Source organism: Macrobrachium rosenbergii, chromosome 19 (genome assembly GCF_040412425.1).
Source record: "Macrobrachium rosenbergii isolate ZJJX-2024 chromosome 19, ASM4041242v1, whole genome shotgun sequence".
NCBI lineage: Eukaryota > Metazoa > Arthropoda > Malacostraca > Decapoda > Palaemonidae > Macrobrachium > Macrobrachium rosenbergii.
The window spans coordinates 37,845,853-37,865,167 of record NC_089759.1 but is presented as its reverse complement, the minus strand read 5'-3'; the positions used below and the strand labels follow the sequence as shown (position 1 = coordinate 37,865,167).

The window sequence follows — 19,315 nt, the reverse complement described above, 5'->3', positions numbered from 1 at the left end:
CTGCCAGGGCCCATGAAACTTTCAGCTACGGCCCGGTGGTGGCCTATGTTGCTGGCACCTACAGCGGCGCCAGACGCACGATAATGGCTAACTTTAACCTTAAAAAAAATCAAAACTACTGAGGCTAGAGGGCTGCAATTGGGCATGTTTGATGACTGGAGGGTGGATGATCAACATACCAATTTGCAGCCTTCTAGCCTCAGTAGTTTTTAAGACCTGAGGGAGGACAGAAAAAGTGCGGACGGACAAAGAGCCATCTCAATATTTTCTTTTGCAGAAAATGAAAACAGCGGGGCTGACAGGCAAGGACTATTTGGGTCTAGAAAAGGTGTGTAGCTCAGTTTGACGTCATCAAGCAGTTATGTGTGATGTTTGAAAGTAAAGGGAAAAGACTTTATGTGGCGCAGAGGGTGTTCAAGACACAACATATAAAAGTTAAATTTTTGAGTGTCCAAAATATACTTTATGATTCAAGAGAAGCAAGTGTAAGGGTTCGTCGATGGGAGAGAGACTGGTGCCGTCGACGTTTGTTGATGAAACCATGCTGATTGGGGATAGTGAGGAAAAACTAAAACTAATAAAAGAATCTGAAAGGTTAAGAGAGTAAATGTAAATAATAGAAGGTATTATGACGATACATGGACACCAGGAAGAAGGGACAATAAATGATATGGATAGCGGCAGAATGGAAGACAATAATTTCTACATATATTTGGAAGTAAATATAACGGATAGTAATAAGATGATACAAGTTGTAAGGCACAAAACAGATGAAACAAGATAGGTAGGAAGGTGTATGCAATAGAGCAGTTCTCCTTTATGGAAGTGAAGTGTCGATGTTGAATGAGTACATGCACACGTGTAAGTCAGTGTGTTTATCTATCTAATATATATACACTACTTTATCGCAATAACTTGTGAATAAATAGGTACATGAAGAGAGGCATAATTCGTTTATAAAATGAAAGCAAAGGCTTCAGCTGTTGAGATAAACTGTTGGCGTGTGATACACAGAACGAGAAAAATTAGAAAGGTGAGAAATATGGACAGAGGTGGTAAAAAGGTTAGCATATAGTACAATTAAAAATTGTTCAGTGAAAGGAAGAAAAAAAAAGACCTAAAAAGCGTTATATATATATGGCATGAAAGAGATATTGAGAAAGCTGAGCTCCAGCATCCAGGAAACGATGGAACGAATGCGAGATAAGGGTTCATGCAAATAAGATCGGCTTGCTTCTGATGAGAGTTTTGTATAGACGTGTGGAGCGGCTCATGTTGTGTGCAAGTTTTATTCCCCAGGTGTTCAGTCGTGATTCAGCAGCTGAAGGACGAATGTGGTATTGAAATTTATGTTGTTTTTTCTCTGATAACATAATGTTTGGGGAAACGTGTGTGTGTGTAGATAAAAAGGCCCATAAAACGCTATTTGAACGTTGCAACCATATATTTCGAGCACTTCCTTCTCTTCACTGGTAAAATATGGACAGATGAAATGTTACAAGAGTATATATACAAAGCATATGTAGGTGTGGCATTAAGTCTCCGATGGTATGCAGGTTACCGTTTCCCAAGAAGGAGGGGAAATAAACAATTCACTAGTGGTTTTTGGCATCATTAACTCTCGTCTGGCGATGTGTCCGGTGGTAGAACTCATGGGGGTACGAGCACCAACACCTCCATCACAACCAACCCAACAGAAACCAAAACAGCAACCGCCTTGGAAAAGGCGCCTGGAGAAACAAATCATGGCGATGAGATCTGACTTGAGTAAACTGAGAGAGATGGCAGAAAAGAGGCTAAGAAGAAAGAAAACAAGAGAGAAACTGAATGAGAAATACAGAGTACATAAGAAGGGACTAAACAACACAACAGAAGACATAAAACAGAGGCTTAAAACCAAAGCACATAAGATCCAACGAGCCAACGAGAAAAGGCTATACAGCCAACTAAGAGGAGAAGACAACCACTAGGAAATTCCTGAGGCCGAACCAAGTAAGAGACTCTGGGAAAACATGTGGAGCAATCCGGTATCACGCAACAAACATGCAACATGGCTCCAGGAAATCAAGGCAGAAGAAATGGGGAGAATAAAACAAAGATTCACCGAGATCACGACAGACACAGTCAGACACCAACTAAAGAAAATGCCCAAATGGAAAGCCCCAGGTCCCGATGGAGTCCATGGATACTGGCTCAAAAACTTCAAGGCCCTACACCCTCGAAGAGCAGAACAACTCCAGCATTGCATCACAAACCACCATGCGCCCAAATGGATGACCACAGGGAGAACATCATTAGTACAGAAAGACAAGAACAAGTGAAATGCAGCAAGTAACTACAGACCTACCACCTGCCTACCAATAATGTAGAAGTTACTAACAGGTACCATCAGTGAAAGGCTATACAACTACCTAGAGAACACAAACACCATCCCCCACCAACAGACAGGCTGCAGAAGGAAGTGTATGGGCACAAAAGACCAGCTCCTAATAGACATAATGGTAATGAAGAATAGTAAGAGAAGGAGAACCACTTAAGCATGGCATGGATTGACCACAAGAAAGCCTTTGACATGATACCGCACAGAACACAGTACTTACAAGCTCTGGGATAAGACTAGCGGAGGTTAACATCAGGAGAGGGATCTTTCAAGGCGACTCACTGTCCCCACTACTTTTCGTAGTAGCCATGATTCCCACGACAAAAGTACCGCAGAAGATGGATGGTGGTACCAACTCAAGATAGGAGGCAACAGAATTAACCATCTGATGTTCATGGACGACATCAAGCTGTATGGTAAGAGCATCAATCTGTAAGGATTGTATCTGGGGGCATCAAGATGGAGTCTGGAACAGAAAAATGCGCCTTGGGCAAAATACAAAAGGGCAAAGTAACAAGGGCTGAAGGGATAAAGCTACCAGATGGGAACAGCATCAACACATAGATGAGACAGGATACAAATACCTGGAAATAATGGAAGAAGAGGATATAAAACACACCAAGAGATGAAGGACACGATCAGGAAAGAGTATATCAAAGACTTACGGGGATATTCAAGTCGAAACTCAACGCTGGAAGCATGACGAAAGCCATAAGCACATGGACAGTACCACTAATGAATGTGATAAAAAAAAATAATAATCATCATCTAATTTAATCTGTATTTGAATTTATGGGTTTTCTTTACTGTCTTGTCCTTATTTTTGAATGGAAGTTCGCGTTTTTGTGTTATATATCCCCAAATTCTCCCGTTAGAACTTCAATCTGAAAGCAACTGGGTGAAAATTGCCTTTGCAATTTAGTTTTGTTGGTATTTATTACTTCATTTCGACGTAATATCATACTTACTTTCCCATAGTTAGTCGCTACTTTCAACTTAGAGACAAATATTCTACATTTTGTTTGTTCCAGGGAAGCATAATTTAGGTACTCTAACAGACTCAGCACATTCTGACATACTTTAAGCTTACCAGCATGCGAATATCTTAAGAAAAGAATTTTTTCCTAATCATGAATCCATTTTTTAAAGCTGGAAACGAGAGAGAGAGAGAGAGAGAGAGAGAGAGAGAGAGAGAGAGAGAGAGAGAGAGAGAGAGAGAGAGAGAGAGAGAGAGAGAGAGAGAGGCTAAATGTATTGGAAAGTAATTGCTCCATCTACTTTAACGAAATTACCCGGGCTCCACTAAACTAGTCTCCCAGTAAGCTTCTATTTTCTTTCAATAAGAGAAAACGGTGACTTTTGCAACGAGTATGCCAGACTATTGTAAAATACTCGGTCTAACAAATAAATTTTCCCGTGATATGTGGATGTATGATATCTTTTATTCCAAAGTATCTAATAATAAAATATTAGTGCTGTTCTTGACCAACGTGAAGAAGGTGGTATACTGAGGATCTTGTAACAGTATTGGGGAGAGGATGAGTCTCTCGGGGAAGATAAAACGGTATCTAACCCCATACTCTGTGAGAGAGAGAGAGAGAGAGAGAGAGAGAGAGAGAGAGAGAGAGAGAGAGAGAGAGAGAGAGAGAGAGAGAGAGAGAGAGAGAGAGATTTTTTTTAAGGTTCGTGTAACAACACCCTTTAAAGACATAGGCTTATTCATTTCTAGGAACGTTTTACTTTCACCTTACTGGCTTTCAATATTGTATAGAGACCAGGGTTAATTTGTCAATTTACATGAATGTAAATATGGTTGTATAAATAAATAATCGTAATATTCTCTCAAATCTTGTTTTACAAGGCTGATTATTACTGAAATTTCTTGTATCATTACTCGTATAAGAATTAATGGCTAAAGATTTTAAAGGTAAATAAAGCACGATTATTAACAATAAACTGCGAATGCAAAACACACCCATATACATGCATAAACTCTCTATGTACGATTTTGTATAGTGAATAAATCTGTGTACATATCTATGTATTATATAAAGGCATGTAAGTCGTGAAATTATTGGTTAGAAATTACGTATTGATAAGACGTAGCGCTTTCCTCTCAAGAATGCTTTGTGCAAAAGATGCACTATTATCTTTCACCGTAAGTAAGGAATCCCATGGAACACACTTTAATTAAAGCAATTAGTTCATAGTTTAGAGTTTTAGAAAATAAATTGGCGGAAACACATCCTACAGTAAAAAAAATATCTTGGAGAACAGGCAAATTTTTTTATACAGAGATTGATAATTAAAACTGAGCCTGTTTTCTATGTACAAAGTAGATTATAAATTTAATAAAAATTGAAATGAATCCGTGTAATGGTCTGAAGTGTAAAACAGGAATGAACATTACTGTATGATTATCTAAGTACGACAATAACATGAGTGATAATTATTGTTATTGCTGTAGTCGTTATTTTTTCAGGTACAAATACGTACGATAAGTGATAAAACTCCACTGATTTCTCTGATCAAATGAGTATAGCAACAGATAAATTATTTTTACAAAGGAAAAATGATGCCTTACAAAAGTTATGAAGTCCTTTCAAATGACAGATTTTTGTTTGGGGTGAGGTATTGTCCAATCTGGTAAAAGTAATTGAAATCTGTAAGGTAAGGGCCTTAGAGTTTAAGTGGTAAGAAAGACAGAACTTTGGGCTTCCAGTCAATGGTATCGAAACCTGTAAGGTAAGGGCCTTAGAGTTTAAGTGGTAAGAAAGGCAAAACTTGGGGCTTCGAATCAATGCTATTATTATTAATTTCTTACCTGTATATGAAGACACTCCCTACTGCCATCGCCACGACCAGGAGACCCAAAAGTCCAGTGACTATACTCCAAGGACCTGGTTAGAAAACGTGATTAATATTTTGTACTCTTTAAACTTATAAATACTCGTTATATAATTTTGCACTATTGGTTCTGCTTCACGCTTTTCTCCACGCAACATTCCCGCATTAAAAAGCTATCAATAGGATCTTCATTAAGTCTTTATAAATGTTTGGATAAAAAAAAAAAAGAGATGACAGTCAGATCGAAAAGGGTAAGATAGTCAGGCAATCATTTAGTGTCAAGTGTTTTATGTACCACTTACAGTAGAAATAGTTGAAAATTTTCAGTTAAATTAAATGCAAGAAGTTTTTTTTAACTTGGTAAATTACACATCGCAATCCTTCATAGACCTACTGTGAACAGATCACAAGATCAGTATTTACAAACTGAGCAAGCATTCACCTGAAGCAAAAACAACAGCCTATTAGGTTGAAGGTGTAACCTTACACAGAGGAGATTGCTCATTAAAAAATGGTTAAACAAAGAGAAGGAAATCACAAATAAATAAAGATGTAACAACACCAGTGGAATATAGACTTGATAAACCATTAACCCATAATCCTTAACCTGCGTTACCTGTGGCTTCTGGGCAGAGGGAGCCATCGAAGCCACATATGGGCTGGTCTCTTGGAGGTCGACCTCCAGGCCAGGAGATGTTGCCTGTGAACTCGAGGCTCTCGCTCTCTCCGTAGTACGTTGCCACTGTCTGGAAAGTAAATTTTATATTATAGAGGGATGAATAAATTTGTTTTTATTTAGCATTTCCCAACGTTTTGTGAGAGAGAGAGAGAGAGAGAGAGAGAGAGTGTGTAATTGTCGTGAGTGAGTGCTTCGGTTGTTGGAAGAGGGATGAGGTCGTTAGTTTGTTTGCGGCGCTGTCTGTCTGTCTGTGGAATATGTGAAGGATTTTTCAGTTTTTCTGGGAGTCTTTAGTCAGAGCTAGTGCCGGTCAGTGGTTCTTGTGTGGGACAGTTTTTGTCGTATGCTTTTCTGGGAGTTGTTGGTTTTCTTGTTGTGTGCTGTTTATTTGTGTGTGTGTTCTGTTTCTTTTTTTTGTATTTCCTTGTTGTGTTTGTGGTTGTTTGCGGTTGTGGTTGTTGCGGCGACCTTTATCCATCTCCAGCAACCGAAGATCAGGGTGAGTGTTGTTTGTTGTTTTGTTTGTGGGTTAGAATTCCATACAATATATATATATATATATATATATATATATATATATATATATATATATATATATATATATATATATATATATATATATATATATATATAATATATATAGATATTTATTTGTAAATATTTACATTTCTCTCTCTCTCTCTCTCTCTCTCTCTCTCTCTCTCTCTCTCTCTCTATATATATATATATATATATATATATATATATATATATATATATATATATATATATATATATATATATATATACATATACTGTAATATATGTAATATATTTATATATATGTATATAGGTGTATGTATATATATTATACATGTTTGCATATATATACAGTATATATATATGTGTATATATATGTATGTGTAGCATTATACATATATGTATACTGCCACACATACATATGCTCTGTATATATACTCTTGTAACACATTATGTGTCCATATTTCACCAGTGAACAGGGGCACAGAAGGAAGTGCTCGAAATATATGGTTGCACCGTTCAAATAGTATTTTACGGGCCTTTTTTCTTCATATTATACTGCTGTATTACAGTAAAAAATATATACGGTATATATTTATATATATACAGTATATCAGTGCAAAGTTCTTTCATAACAAAAACTCATTAATATATGCTATCAATATGTTTTCTCCATAACCTATAAAAAATAGTATATGCTAGTTATAAAAAACAGTAGGCTATATGCTATCAGTGCGATATTTTTTTCGTAATATACAAATTATAACAATAAATGCCCTGATGAGGTTAGGCCAGGACATGGTGTTCGAGGAGAGGTTTGTCCCCATCGTTTCACACTCACCCTAAAGTTTTCTTCATAACCTATAAAAGTATATGCTATCAATATACAATTTCTACATAACCTATATACGCTGCCACTGTTGTACATGTTTTCCGTTCAGATATTGGAGAGGCAAATAAACAAACAACTGCGAGGAAAAAGTAAACAAACGCAGGACAACGAAGCCTACACAAGCCCCAATCAGAACCGTTTTTATCGTCGATATTGTGTATTTTAGTAGGAAAGTAAAGTATATTTCTCACTTCCACCTAAAAAGTCAGACAGAAAGTTTGCGACAATTTCTCGCTCAGTGCCGCACAAATGCCGGTAAATGCGGCGAACGAAAATGTAAAAAAACCCCACTTAAAAATATTTCTTTAGTAATTATATTTCAGGATATGTTTATTTAGACATATACCAGCCCAAAACTGTAAAAAACTAAAAATCGGTAATTCCTCGAAATTCGGCGATCGGCGCGCCTCTTCAATGACAGTCAGCCCCGAGTGTAGAGATGTCGGTAACACATTCTGTGGCAGAATACAGAATACACTTATAAATTCTTGGTTAGCGTCGATCATGCGGAGCGGAAACAGAATCAGCACAGAAAATTCTAGAAAAAATATCCGGTTACAAGTCCGGATTTTGAGGAGTATCTATGAGAAGTCATATGTTCGACTGTGCTTGTGGGAGGGGCCAGCGAGGCAAAGTTTGTGAGCTTTTGTAAATCACGGGTCATTAAGGCAAGAGAGGCCTAGTGCGAGAGGTAAACTGATTAACATATATATATATATATATATATATATATATATATATATATATTGCTGCTAAGGCATTCCTTCTCATACTACCTATAAAGCACTATAACTCACTAGAAAATCATGGGTGAAGATTAAAGAATACTCCCAAAGAAAATGGCTGCATGACAAACACCCCTCTGAATGCGATGAGAGAGGTCGTATCTAATAACTGCCGACGTAATCACCACACTTGCAGGTAATCAGCATTCGTATGCAAAAGCACATCACACAAAACAAACAGGGAAGACATTAATTAGTTTATGTGGTAAACAAGGAGGACTTGATTGCTGGCGAGAATGCATGCAAGCACACGCCCCACTGCAGAATTCACGGTTGGTTAAGCCGGGAAAGCGTTCGTTCGAAATCTCGAGGCCGTCGACAGACGTGACCAATAAAGTATATATATACGCATGAACCATCAAAGCATGGTCCTTCACGCGCATGCGCTAGGATGCACTCGCTTGGAGAGAGAGAGAGAGAGAGAGAGAGAGAGAGAGAGAGAGAGAGAGAGAGAGAGAATGTGAGCGACAGGGAGCGTCTGAAAAGATTTGCTACAATGCACAAATTAAGTCAGATGGCCCTGGTAAAGTTAGATGCAGACGTGACAGACAGAGAGATGTATGTACACACACACACACACACATATATATATATATATATATATATATATAATGTATATAGTTAGGTAAAAGTGTTCATGTTATTTCCACGAGTCACAGCCTGCTTAATTTGAAAGGTCAAAAACATTTCAACAGGAATGCCTCCAAACCTAACCTATCCGAGGGTTCCATGCCCTCCCCCGGACAGGAGTCTTTCGCTCCACCTACGAACCCCAACGTATGTGGCATCGCGCGTATTCGGAAGGATAAAATAAACTAAAACACTCTAGGACCGGACGTGCTATACTGATCATTTATTATCTTAGCCATCCACACACTAACTAATCAAGTTTGCTTTCGTACCTCATTGTAACTCACTGCTCTTCGTTACAGGCAGCTATCCGCAACCCTGCCTTACGCCATCTCAATGTTGAATCTACTCCGGCCATTTCGCATGTATTTCCATTATACAATTGCAGAACGGACGGTAGAAAAACCTGAAAAACAATTCACGACGTTGTGTAGGATGTCAGCCACTCGTAGGCTAATAAGGTTCTTCACCAATAATGCTACCAGGAAGCCAGATCTATACGTTAAAAGTCAAAGTCCTCCCGGGAAGTAAGCTAATGACATCAGGTAGCTTATCAGAATGTGGTTACTGACGCTCTACAAACAGGGTAGCTTGCAGTAGTTTCTGGGGTGCAGAAAACGACCGAACTAGATACCTTTCAGGACTAGCATCAGTCATGGTCCCCTTTGTGAGGGGGGGGGGGGGAAGAACCCAACTTTTCAAGCAGTCCTGTCTAAAACATCTGTTTGGCGTCTATGGCTGCCGTCTAGAGAAGTCAGAGTGCATATATTTGCAGCACCTTAATTTTATTTGCTGTGTTTTCCAGATCTTCCTTGCCCATAACAGCCGCCATAACGTAAGTTTTTCCTGCCAACGTTTTCATTCATATCGCCAACAACCGTGCTCATATCTCTTTCTGGTCCTTCCTCAAAACCATTCTGGAGTTCTACAGACACTTCTGCTCTTATTTCTTCGGAGAGTTAACCAAGGAATAAGCTCAATGAAGGAATAAAAGATGTATTTTATACAGAACTGCAGGATGTTTTTGAGGAAGGACCAGAAAGATATATAATATATATACATACATACATACATTGAAGTAAGATATATATATATATATATATATATATATATATATATATATATATATATATATATATATATATATATATATATATATGTATCTTACTTCAATCTCCTAAAAAAATATTCACATTAACCACTTCAGTCTCTCTCTCTCTAATTTACTTCCACCGTAATTCACAAAGTGCTTAGGTGTACAGCCCGCTAGTCATCCAGGACCGAAGCCAAAGAAACAAAGCCGTGAGAGCGTTACCCTGCTCACCATCCCGCTGCCAGCGATTTCCAGCACTCCTCCCGAGTAAGGGCAGATCAACTGCGGAGGTTACCTTAGCCTGAACTCCACCTAAACTACCAAACAGGGCCAACTAGACCTCGTGCTCACCAATGGGCATTTCCGAGCTCCAAGAAGGCGTGGAGGGCATATTCGAAAGCGCAAAGTCGAGATTATGATTCCTTTCGCAAATAAAGGTCTCGTGTATTTTTGAGAGTGTCAAAATTATCCATTTGAATGTTAGCATATTACTACTCCTTTCGTTATTCCCCGAAGAAAACCAGTTTGAGTGGTTTCTGTAGTAATTCAAAATGTCTTCGCTTCCTTCTACTGAAAAAAGTTTCGGTGAGATGACTATCGAGTGAAATAAACTGATATACGTTCTGAAATATAAGCTGTGTGTGTGATAGTGGTGAAAGAATGACAAAATCAATAATATATGGCATAAGTAGGAACTTTGCTTGTCATGTATGTTGAAAAGAATCTTCATGTCCTTGGTGGTGGGCGGAAGAGAGAGAGAGAGAGAGAGAGAGAGAGAGAGAGAGAGAGAGAGAGAGAGAGAGAGAGAGAGAGAGAGAGAGAGAGAGAATCCTTGCAAGTTCGCTTAATAGTCATTGCTGATTTAGGAAAGATGTAATTCATATTTGCATAAAATGAAAAAGAATTCTTGACAAGAACGGTAAAGACTGAACAAAGATACACAATTCATGGGTACAGTTTGATTACATACGCACACCATTAATTGCATTCACTGTTAAAGCTGCACTGTTAATTGTACGGCCAATGATTTAGTATTCTAACATAATTGTTATGAAACAATTGTTTTCTTTTATGAGCAAATACGAATGGAGTTTAAGAAAGAGAAAGCCAGCGCTTAACACGAAACAAAAAGGCTCGTTTCACAAGTAAACCCCCTTCGCAAAGACCTTCAAATGTCCTTCAGAACAAACCTGATAAGCACGCGCGCTATTTTTGACGAGTGAGAAATGGGATGGTTTCAACTTTTATTGATAAAAACCAGCTAAGAGACTAAAAGCATCCTCTTAACGGAATATTCACTCCTGGTTACGCGTGACAGTCGTGACTCAAAGTCGTGGCTCAGCATTGGTTTCCGCCCGCTTGTAATTTGCGTCTTTTTCGGCAGAAATTAAGCGATTTTCTCTTTTGCTTCTTTTAGGCAAAGAAAAAAAAAAAAGAGTTACCATCCTTTGCTTCATTCGGATGAAATAAAATTTTTTCCAGTTCACCAAAGTAATCGTTTTCTCTGAATATATGGATGCGGAAACTTCAGATTCACTTTGGGAACGAACCCTGGTCTCCCGAATGGCAGGCCAGGGCGCTACCAATTGACCCACACAGGCCATTCGTACCGCCCTGGTTTGTCATTTAGGAGAACGGGGTTCGTTCCCGATGTGAGTCAGAAATTTATTTCTGTGACGCGCGTTCTCAGGCATTCATTAGTTTCAATATACAATATATATATTCTTGCTTTTTTAATTTTGCTTTACGTATTCCTGGCACAAAGTTTTATCTCTCTCTCTCTCTCTCTCTCTCTCTCTCTCTCTCTCTCTCTCTCTCTCTCTCTCTCTCTCTCCCCCAGAACTTGACGGAAGTGCGGACAGCATGGGAGCATCAGATTCATCATCAATTAAATGATATTGAATCTTGCCGCGCTGACGTCCCCTCCGGCCGTACGTGTCGACGCTCAATATTGCAATTGTCGAAAGCAGGCTTCCCATCAGTTCGCTGAATCACAGACTGCAGCGTATCACGGTGAACTTCCTGTTGCCAATATTTGCAAGGTCAACAAGGGGTCTTCTATGGGTCCCTCACTGTTTAAACATTCTGCATGCGCGAATGAAAGCGTTTATTCGAAGTCAATGAAATTAATTATTTGGTGTCGTGGATTTTAGAAATTTTAGATTTATCTCGGCCCATTGAGTTTTCTTCTTCTTACAACTCTAACTTCAGAGACGAAGGTCACTGAATGGCTGAGTCTTCAGGATGTTAGGATTATTGAGTGAAAAGGTTTCCATAGTGGCTGCCTCAGGTCCCTTTAGGTGAGATAGAGCAGATCCGGTCACCCCACGAACGAAAGGGCTACACTTAGTCTGAAAGAAGGGATTAAAAGCGAAAATGTGTAGGGCCAAAGAGTAAGATAGACCCACTAACAGTTGTGACTAAAACTAAAAACTTTAAATCGAAAGTAAATCGAAGGATTCTTTGAAACTAAACGACAACGTGATTCTATTTTTCTTATAAGTATTTCTTAAGATAGTGCCGTTATCCCTATATTCTCGAACTAGTTCAGCTATAGTTAAGAAAGTCTTATTGTATTACGGCAAGTCCTGTAATTTTCGAATGAGAAATTGTATATCCTACCAATAAATAAAGGATTTCCATTTTAGTATAATCACTGAAGTGAAACTGAACTACAACTTATTTTAATGAATGTTTTAATCAAGTCGATACACTAAGAAATAAAATATCTTTTTATGATTTAAATAGATGATAATGTAAGTATTCACGTTCATTGTCACTCTATAATATTACCTTAATTAAAACTGGGATGAATTTTAGAAATTTCGATGAATAATATTAAACTGTGATTCTTACGAAGAAGTTAATTTTTTTCGCACTGTGTGGGAATATTGCTGTAAGTAACTAAACTTCTATATTCATATTAAAATCTGTTACTATTTCAAGGATAATCAACCCTCAACCGAATGTTATAAAAGGTTAGAAATAAAATGTGCAATTCTACATCCACCTTAAAACCATTAATGGAAGAACAAGCTGGCATTTCTGCAATGGCCTGTGTGCTAAGGAATAGCAATTTGTTGAGCGTGATTAAAAGGTTTTTTGATGCAAGCGAAGCATATCTATTATTATTATTTCAGTAGATGAAACCTACTGGCATAGAACAAACACACCAAAGGGGCCACTGACTTAAAAATTCGAGCTTCCAAAAAATGTTGGTTTCAACCTCCCACTGCAGACCCGACGCCTCAGCAGTAACTGACCATGACACAGAGCCGGTGGTTTTTCATCGCCCCGGGGGAGACGCGAACCGGCAACGTCTGAGTGGCACACCACGACACCAGCGGACTAGTGCTAACCACTATACCAGCTGAGACAACAAGTGGTTTTGCGGACAGTAGAAGTCGGTCTGGGATACTGGCGTTTAATATCTCCAAGGAAGGAGTGACGTGCACGTCACTGAAAGGATAGTGATTCGTAAACAGCAAAGAAATGAAGAGGCCCTGTAGACGGAGGAGTAGGATTTTGAAACTGAGTAGTAAATACGAACTGTGGAGCACATTTTTCGTAGGGGGAAAAAATGGGAGTCAAACAATAAGCAAAGCAAAGACGTAACCACGGTCCATGCGAAAGATTTGGGATTTATTGAATTGCCGGTGGGCCAACAAAGGTGAAGTGTGGAAACTTGAGTTTTTCAAAAGAGCTTTCTTTAGTATCTGTAGAATGACGGTGTGGGTACACTGATACCCATAAGAACTTTATCTTTTCGTTCTTGCTGCCAAGAGTTTTCACCCGTTATGATTTCGTGTGTACTGCCATTTTGTCATATATAATTAAGATTTCACCTTCTGCTCAACAATCCTCTTGAAGATGTCTAAATGAGAAGAAATCTGTCATATTTCATAGTACTTATATTTAAACACTGTGTTCATATATATATATATATATATATATATATATATATATATATATATATATATATATACATATATACTGTATGTGTGTGCGTGTGTCTTTTCGTCACTTATACATGAGTAACTTCTTTACATCAACTAAAATCTAGCAACAAATACTGTTTAATATACAATTCACTATACCTCGGGAATAACTGACACCCAAGGAAATTATAATTCATACGTGCTTCGCCACCGGCGGGATTCGAACCGCTGCTTGGATAAGAAACAGCGACGGACAGTGACTGTGACCACTCAACAGTGCAGTGGGCAATCGCTTTCCGTGTAAATGGAAGAAGTTGGTAACACACATTAGTCAACATTATTATTATATTTTTATACTCAGCCTTTTTACCTCTTCACTGACACGACTTTCAGCACTACAGGTTAGGCCAAAGATGGCGACTGAACCGTTTGTATTTATCGTTATGATTACTGCTACGATACCGCCTCCATTTTTATAAATATAATAGTAATATTAATCATTATTCTGTATATTCCAACGCACGAGGCCCTTCCTTCCAAAACTCACGGAAATGAAATAAAAAGAACAAGAAAAACTCACCTCGAAGATGGCTGTTTGTGGATTCATGTCGAGCAGCTCGTAGTCTGCCTTCCGGTCCCCTCGGGCGTCTATTGAGATGTTCCCGGTGAACCAAGGGGGTCCCACGTTGGCTGAGGAGAAATATAAAGAAGTTATTGATTAGCTGATTTAATTCTACAGACGGGTGTCGTACAGACTACGGCCCACGACGTCTAAAATGCATTTCTAAATGAAGATATATATACGGATTTGAAGGAAAAAATCTTCATTATTTTTGCATATAATTCGTAGGGTCCATAATTCTCTAAATAAATCAAATGCTTTAATTCTACTAAATGGCGTCATGAAGACTACTGTCCACGACATCTCAAATACTTACATTTCTAAATGAAGATATGTGGATTTGAAGGAAAAAATCATTATTTTTGCATATAATTCGTAGGGTCCATAATTCTCTAAATAAACCAAATGCTTTAATTCTACTAAATGGCGTCATGAAGACTACTGTCCACGACATCTCAAATACTTACATTTCTAAATGAAGGTATGTGGATTTGAAGGAAAAAATCTTCATTATTTTTGCATATATTTCGTAGGGTCCATAATTCTCTAAATAAACCAAATGCTTTAATTCTACTAAATGGCGGCATGAAGACTATTGTCCACGACATCCCAACTCCTTAAATAGCCACATTAAGTTGTTTGGATGTGAGGAAAAAACCATGATTCTTTTACTTACAATTTGTTTATTCAGTGTCTATAAATAATCCAACGCTCTCTGTGACACAACAGTAAAAACTCAGTTTAGAAAACTGGTAAAAATCGACGACGATAAACATCTTTTCATTTCGTGAAGGGGCGCAGCTCCTTCAACACACTTGAAAATGAGGGAGTTAGGAGAAGTGAAGACAGCCGGAATGTCAATGAGCTTTCTCTTCTTTATGTTGAAAACTGATCAGGGATTTGCTAATTAGGTTTTAGGCTGAAAGGTCTGAACACGGAAAGGAAATCTGGGAAGAGTGGACGTCTCAGAGACGAGAGGAGGAAACGAACGTATGCCTGATAGCAGAGAAGTTATGTAAGGGATGAGAGTTCAAAGTAAAGAATTGCTTCATACTGATGTCATATCGCTGTAGTCATGAGGGTGCTCATATTCGGAGGAAGAATGTACCTAAAAGATTTTTAAATATGTTTTCATCGATATATTTCGACTGAATTCTTTTGTTTTTTTTTTTCCAAGGGCTCCCGTCCCCTTCGTCAGAAGAAACGTGAGCGAAAGTTGGTCTTGAGTAACGCGGTTAATATAGGTCTCATGTGAACTTCATTGCCGTTGGCTTTTAGGATATTTTCGTAAAGGTTAAGATTACTATATACCTGATGCTGATTAACCATAGAAACAGTGTCTCTAGAAACAGTGTCTCTATCTTTTCTGTCAACCCCAACAAGGTCGGTTTACAGCGAGACACATTTCGTGCTTTTTCTGTCCATGTGACAAAGAGAGTCGTTCTCAGCCACCATGGATTTCGAGTTATTAAGTTACCTTCCTCAACGCTGCACTTTTTATATTATTGTCCGTGAACATCAGTTTTCTGCTTTCAAAGTTCTTTCTCTAATTTTCGCCCCAATAACGAACGGCTAAAGGTTTATTCCTGTCATGAAAAAACTATAAAAACTCGTGACAGGAGCAATGCTTTATTGGTTTATTATTTGGACGAAAGTCGTAGAATGAACTCTGAATATTGAAATGGCTTATAAAAATATTGTAAAAAAAATCCATGCTCGCTGAGGGGGCTTTAATTAATTTGATACCAATGGTGGGAGGGGACAGTTTTTTTAGTTTTCTGAAAAGAAAACTATTGTGCCGGCTTTGTCTGTCCGTCCGCACTTTTTCTGTCCGCCCTCAGATCTTAAAAACCACTGAGGCTAGAAGGCTGCAAATTGGTATGTTGATCATCCACCCTCCAATCATCAAACATGCCAAATTGCAGCCCTCTAGCCTCGGTAGTTTTGATTTTATTTAAGGTTAAAGTTAGCCATAATCGTGCTTCTGGCAACGATATAGGGCGGGCCACCATCGGGCAGTGGTTAAAGTTTCATAGGCCGCGGCTCTTACAGCATTATACCGACACCACCGAAAGATCGATCTATTTTCGGTGGCCTTGATTATACGCTGCAGCGGCTGTACAGAAAACTCGATTGCATTTTTCACTTGTTCGTATCGTTAGAGAAACTAATACGGACGGTGTTTCTGTGGCTGCTGATGGAGACATCAGTGCAGACAGCCAGACTGAAGGTTAACTCTCGCATAAATCTCTTCTTACTATCGGGAGGACATGAGTCTTCTTTCTTGTTAAAAAATTTTGTGCGTTACAACTTTTTCTTTGGATTAGCTTTTTATGCCTATTGCTAATCACCGTGTGTTTGAAGAAGTTTGAAGACGAATGTCAAAAAGCTTTGCAGCCTCTTAAGACTTTTAGAATGGCCTTTGTTGCGTTCCACGCAGTCAACAATTTGGCCGCTGTAAACGTCCTCTCAATCACTAAAATGTTTTTTCCTTCGACAAAAATCCTTTATAATCCTGAACCTCCTGATCTCTCTGACTCCTGTAACCTTCTGTGAAAGGTCTCTGCCATATCAGCTTTAGTTACAGGAGTAAATAAACAATTAAAAAATAAAGTGATTAATCAATCTTGGTGTTGACTAATCTCTGAACACGAAAAATTTCTGAGCCGTTCTCTGCATTAATATGGATTGCAAAATAGACCTCTATTGTGTTACCGGAATACGCAACTTTACCCAGGAAAGTTTTGGTTATTGGAAAAACTTTAATCTCCATTTTCACAACATCATGAATATGTTTGGTATCTGTTTCAATAGAAACATTTCGAATAGTTAACCGGTAATTGATATAGCAAAGCCCTAAAAACAAAGAGTGGGATTTTTGAAACAATTGTTGAAAATTGTAAAGAGAGTAATTGCTGTGTTAGTTCATTGCTGTGTTAGTTCAGAGCACAGCCTGCCTCCAGTGCAGCTTTGTAGCTTATTCTTGTTCGTTCGTACATCTGTTTTCGTCCTATTTGAAGGACGCTCACTTTTTTTTATTCCCCATCAATGATTTTTTATCAGCACCTTTGCCCGTGATAGCCGTCGAATAATTCTTTCAGAATTATATACTTAAACAAGATAATTATCAGAATACATTATGAACATACCTTAAACTTTTGATTAATGATGGACGGACCGACAGATGGTTCTTTTTGCTTGTGTAAAGATATAATTATACTGGCCGAATGCCCACCCTTGCCGGGATGGAAAGTGGTTATGAATGACCCAAAATTAATCTTAACATGATGTTCTTAACAAAGCAATAACTGAAAACTCTTGAAAAGTTGTCTTTCATGAAAGAAATGAAAAAGCATTCCGCTACGTTTATAACAATCTTGTATCTAATACTTTAGCAACAGAGATGTGCTGAATATGGCTAATTTTGTTAATAATTTAATCATATAAAATACATTAAGCAAATTTTTGTGCATCAAAAAGAACAGGGATGAAACCAAAGTGAAACATTTTTTTCTTTGTAGATTATTTTTTGATAGATTGTTTCTGAAACAAATAGTGGACACTGGACACAAAACTTAGAAAAAAAAATCGAGCACATCTTGGGCATCATAAACACAGGTTGACACAAAAAGTAACAGAGTTAGGCAGTCACTAAACCGGAATTTACCTTAAAGAGTGGGAAGAACTCACAACCTGTAATGCACAGTCGGAGATTCCTCTTGAAAAGTTGCACACATGGGCCAGTTCCTAAAGGTCTAGGGGGCTCGGCCGAGTTCAAAATGTGCATAAAGACAAATACAATGTTTCTCAAATCAAAAGACTGAAAAGGAGAATTGAGCAGGCTCTCGAAGGTTCTTGCTGCATATATTTTCAAATATATTTCCATTACAGTAGAATTTCCACAATCATTTAATATTTTATTATTCAACTGCACCTCTGCGTGACAAGATTTTAAAACTAGCCTACTGAAAGTGGTTTTCAAGCTGCAAGGGAAACGAATTGGCCTAGATTATTACGAATTAGTAAAACTTTTGGGAAAAAGCTGATATATAATAACTAGATCTAATTTCATCAATATGTAAGTGGTGTTCAATTTGTATCTTATTCGATTAACGCATCCTTATGAATTATTTGTTGTCAATACTCCTGCCTATTCTGTGTGATGACAGCTATAACCAAATTTAATTAACTGATTAAAGAAGTATTTCAATAAATTAAAAAAAAATCGGTCCTACCAATTACCAAAGAAATGACAAGAACTGACTGATTGTTCTAATGCTCTAACCGACATGAGAGCAAATCATGGCGAATAAAAAGTAGTCTCACCATCAAATGTCCTGTTCCACATGTGTTTGATGATGCCCCTTCCATCCTTAATGGATCCGCCATCCTTCAGAGTGGAGTTGAGGGCGGCGGCGTAGACCAGGACTCCCTCGAAGAATCCTGCGACGTAAGGATTCACGCTGTCCTCTTCGTAGCGATATCCGAACTCGTCCTCTGCTATTTGCCTCACCTGAGGAAGAGGTTGGCGATTAAGTGGCGGGGTCAAGGTCGAAAAGTACGAGCTAGAACAAGTGGTTACCTCTCTCTCTCTCTCTCTCTCTCTCTCTCTCTCTCTCTCTCTCTCTCTCTCTCTCTCTCTCAAATACAGTGATAAATTAAATGTCGCCATATATTTAGCTTCATCCAAGCATGCACGTACATATACTTTACCGTTATGAATTTGTTTCCTAAAACGAATCACGTTTGGTTATTGGGATGTACTCAGCTGCTGTTAAACTGCATTGTACATTCCAACTAATAACTGGGATTTAAAATCTAACAACCTCAAGTTTTCATTTCTACACAAAACATAAACGCGCTCCTAAGTAAGGCTTGCTCGTTTTCGCTAGTAATATGTACCCGACACAAGTCGACGTTAGAGCATACG

At 38.2% G+C, this 19,315-nt stretch overlaps 1 protein-coding gene across 2 annotated transcripts in view; it reads right to left on the bottom strand.

Moving 5' to 3' along the window:
• LOC136848862 (atrial natriuretic peptide receptor 1-like) overlaps nt 1-19,315 on the bottom strand; it is a 454,893-nt gene that overhangs the window by 108,556 nt on the left and 327,022 nt on the right. For both annotated transcript variants that reach the window (XM_067121689.1, XM_067121690.1), the window contains exons 7-10: nt 18,712-18,898; nt 14,344-14,453; nt 5,844-5,973; nt 5,205-5,280 (exon numbers count right to left, since the gene is read on the bottom strand). In XM_067121689.1, the coding sequence (XP_066977790.1) occupies nt 5,205-5,280; nt 5,844-5,973; nt 14,344-14,453; nt 18,712-18,898 (503 nt within the window). The remainder of the gene's footprint in view (nt 1-5,204; nt 5,281-5,843; nt 5,974-14,343; nt 14,454-18,711; nt 18,899-19,315) is intronic.